Genomic DNA, 3,093 nt, shown 5'->3' on the forward strand with positions numbered 1-3,093 from the left:
TATTTAATCTTTATAGTGCTTAAAGCTCTTAAATTAGTGTTGTAAATCCCTTAAACCTGTGGGTTAATAATACAATTTTTTTTTCGAATTATAAAAAGTGTTAAAATCTGGTCTCATTGAAATCAATGGCAAGACTTCCATAAATGTCAATGGCACCAGGATTGTACTCAAAGTGCAGTAACTTGTATGCTTATAGAAGTCATCTCTGCTCAGCTCAACCATACTTAATGATGATAATCACAAATAGCACGTATGGAGTCTTTTCGCTTTAAAATACTGTGCAACCATTTCCTAATTAATCTTCCCAATACCCTGATGAGGTAGGTTAGTTTTATCTTGGGAAACCTGTGAGTAGGTCAGCCATGATACATTCTGTTTGAGTTTCTTATACTGTTTTAAGGGTTTGAGGAAACAGATCAAATTTCAGATCAATATCATGGGGAAATGTATTACAAAAGTGTATTTAACAGGATTTGTCATTTGCATTTCAGGAACCATATTGTCCTTTTGGTTGAGATCATTTATAATGTAAAATCTAATATGACTTCTATCTGGGGGATACAAAGCATGAAATCCTAGATCAGGGAGAGCCCAGAAATGTCAACACTAACCTTTGGGTTAATTTCTAAAATATGTACAATATTTACTGTTTTAGTCTCACATTGAAATCAAGACTCTTTGCAACTGACTTCAGCTAAAATAGCACCAAGATGTTAGTTTTGCCAACTGAAAAATGGGCATAATATTTCTTTACCTCCTTCTCAGGGGTGTTATGAAAATTCTAGCAACTAATGTTTGCAAAGAGATGTAAGAACTAAAATTCACTAGAAATAAGCACATGGTCATCCCATGCAAACTCAGAAAGAATGTTTTTTTTTTAATAAAATATATTTATTTTTCTAATTCCATTTATTTTTGGTCTCTCATAAAATGTCTTGTTGAACCTCAATACAATTAAAATCAAATGCTGAAGATATTTTTTTTGTACAAAAATGGAAGAGGGGAAAACATATAAACACTAATAACTATCTTTCTTATTGTTCTACCAAAGTGGCACTAATCCTAGAGAAATTCCAAGCGTTTGCAGGAATGGGATTTATTCAGAATACATATCGGCCATATAAACAGATAGTCTGTGGTTTGGTTGTCCCATCCGCAAGTACAATTTATCAGGGGAACTCTATTTTTAAAATCTATCATTTATTCTGCTTAGATCATCAGCAAAACCTTGTGTCAGAATCCTTGTGTTTTCATGTCTACCAAGGTTAAACGTTGTCTCTCTCTAAAATAATCACTACTTAGCACTTTTGTGTTATTTTATTCAAACAAAATACAGATTGTCAAGCAACAGATGTAGAGATTTATTATTTTATTATATTAGAAATGTAAATACTATCTCTTACCTGAATGGCTCTGACATTTGAAGCTGGCTGTTTTGACATTTTTAAGAGAGAGCCTTACCCCTGCAAGCAAAATGAGAAAGTGTTACAGGCTCTGACATTCAGATAGCAGAGCTTGATAAACTAGAACTTAACCCATGCTGCTTCTTGACAGGTATCCATTTCATCCACCCATCTTGTTTTTCAGTCTGTTTCAGAGTTGCTTAGTTACTCCTCCTGAAAACCTGAGGGAGTGAGAACACCTGAGCTTTGCTGGTTAATCTTTAATAGCCAGAAATGAGCCTATCACTTTCACATTAAAAACTATAATGAGAGCAGATCAGAAATTCTTAAAATGTTAATTGTTTCTTACAATGAAGAAGCATCTAAAGGAAAAATTTGGCAACAAACAATGTACCTTTATTTCTGCTTTATAGAAAAAGGGGTCACTGAAACTGAGCTGGAATCTGGTCCTTACAAATATAAAAATGGTATTCACAAACTTTTGAGAAACAGAAGCTGATTCAACTCCTGATTCAAAAAACCCTTAAAAAGTCTCAAAATTAGAAATGTATTGACTACAAATAATTAAGATTCACTTAAATTCTTATTGTCAGTCCACTTTGGCAATTTTCAGGCCACAGAAGAATTTTCCTTCAAAGATTTGTGTTAAGTGGGTGTATTATTTTTTTAAGTAATATCATAAGAATTTATTTAAAAATTAAGAACAGGGACCATTGCTTTTAGACACGGAAATACCATCGGTTATTGAATTAATATATAATAGTCTAGCCAAATCCTGAGGTATTTACTTTATCATACTCAAGCTAAAGCTAATGAGATCAATAAAAACTAGGTGGAAAAACAGGAACAGCATACTTCTATCAGTTTTAGTCATGTAACCTTGTTGGGCTGAATCTGGACCTGCTTATTTCTCCCTTCTTTTAGGTTTGGGACGTTATTTGGGATAGGCCAATGTAAGTTTTTGGCCTGTTTTGTTATAAGGAAAGACAAGCAAATCTTACCAAAAGATAAGAAATAGCATTGGATGGATGTTAACTACTTTTGTGGCATACTTAATCCCCCAGGTTTAGCCCTAAACTGCTGACAAAAATGACATATAAGGGGAAGAGAAGAGGATTAACAATGGAAACAGTGTAACTGGATCGAAGAAGTCTTCACTATAGGATCTTTACTGTCGCCCAGAGGTAGCATTAAGAAAAAGCACTTTGGTCTATCCATGCCTTAAGCCCTGACAGACAACCTGTAATCATTTCCCAGGGACTGCCATAAAAGGTCTGCAGCTTTGTCCTCACCTCATCTTCACAATGCCTTTAAAATTTTATACAACTGTCAGTACAAAATCTTAACAAAATTGACTTCTAGTATAATGACCTTTAGAGGTATGTGTAATGACCTTTAGTATGCGTCTTCTGACCTTAGGCTGTGAAGAATGCTCTCCAAGCTGAAACACATTGTGTCTTAGCAAATCATTTTGGGGTTTAAGTTGGTGCAGCCAGTTCTAAGTTGCAGAGGTAACTAAAACCCTTTCCACATATAAATTGCATGGCTCCAGATGCTTCTTGCATTGTAGTAATGTCAAACAGGAGACAGCTTAAACAATTTCATATCTATATCTATTATTATCTTTTTAGCACAATGGCCAAGTTCGCTGATGACACTAAACTTTGGGGCATAGCGTCCACACCTGTGG

General features: G+C 34.5%; 1 protein-coding gene across 1 annotated transcript in view; it reads right to left on the reverse strand.

The window, feature by feature from the left end:
* SMPX (small muscle protein, X-linked) overlaps nucleotides 1–3,093 on the reverse strand; it is a 90,932-nt gene that overhangs the window by 84,072 nt on the left and 3,767 nt on the right. Inside the window, exon 2 of the mRNA XM_019525610.1 lies at nucleotides 1,404–1,463. Coding sequence (XP_019381155.1) covers nucleotides 1,404–1,442 — 39 coding nt within the window. The 5' untranslated portion in view covers nucleotides 1,443–1,463. The remainder of the gene's footprint in view (nucleotides 1–1,403; nucleotides 1,464–3,093) is intronic.

The sequence above is a fragment of the Gavialis gangeticus genome, unplaced genomic scaffold, assembly GCF_001723915.1.
Source record: "Gavialis gangeticus isolate Ggan-Ray unplaced genomic scaffold, GavGan_comp1, whole genome shotgun sequence".
NCBI classification, from domain to species: Eukaryota; Metazoa; Chordata; order Crocodylia; family Gavialidae; genus Gavialis; species Gavialis gangeticus.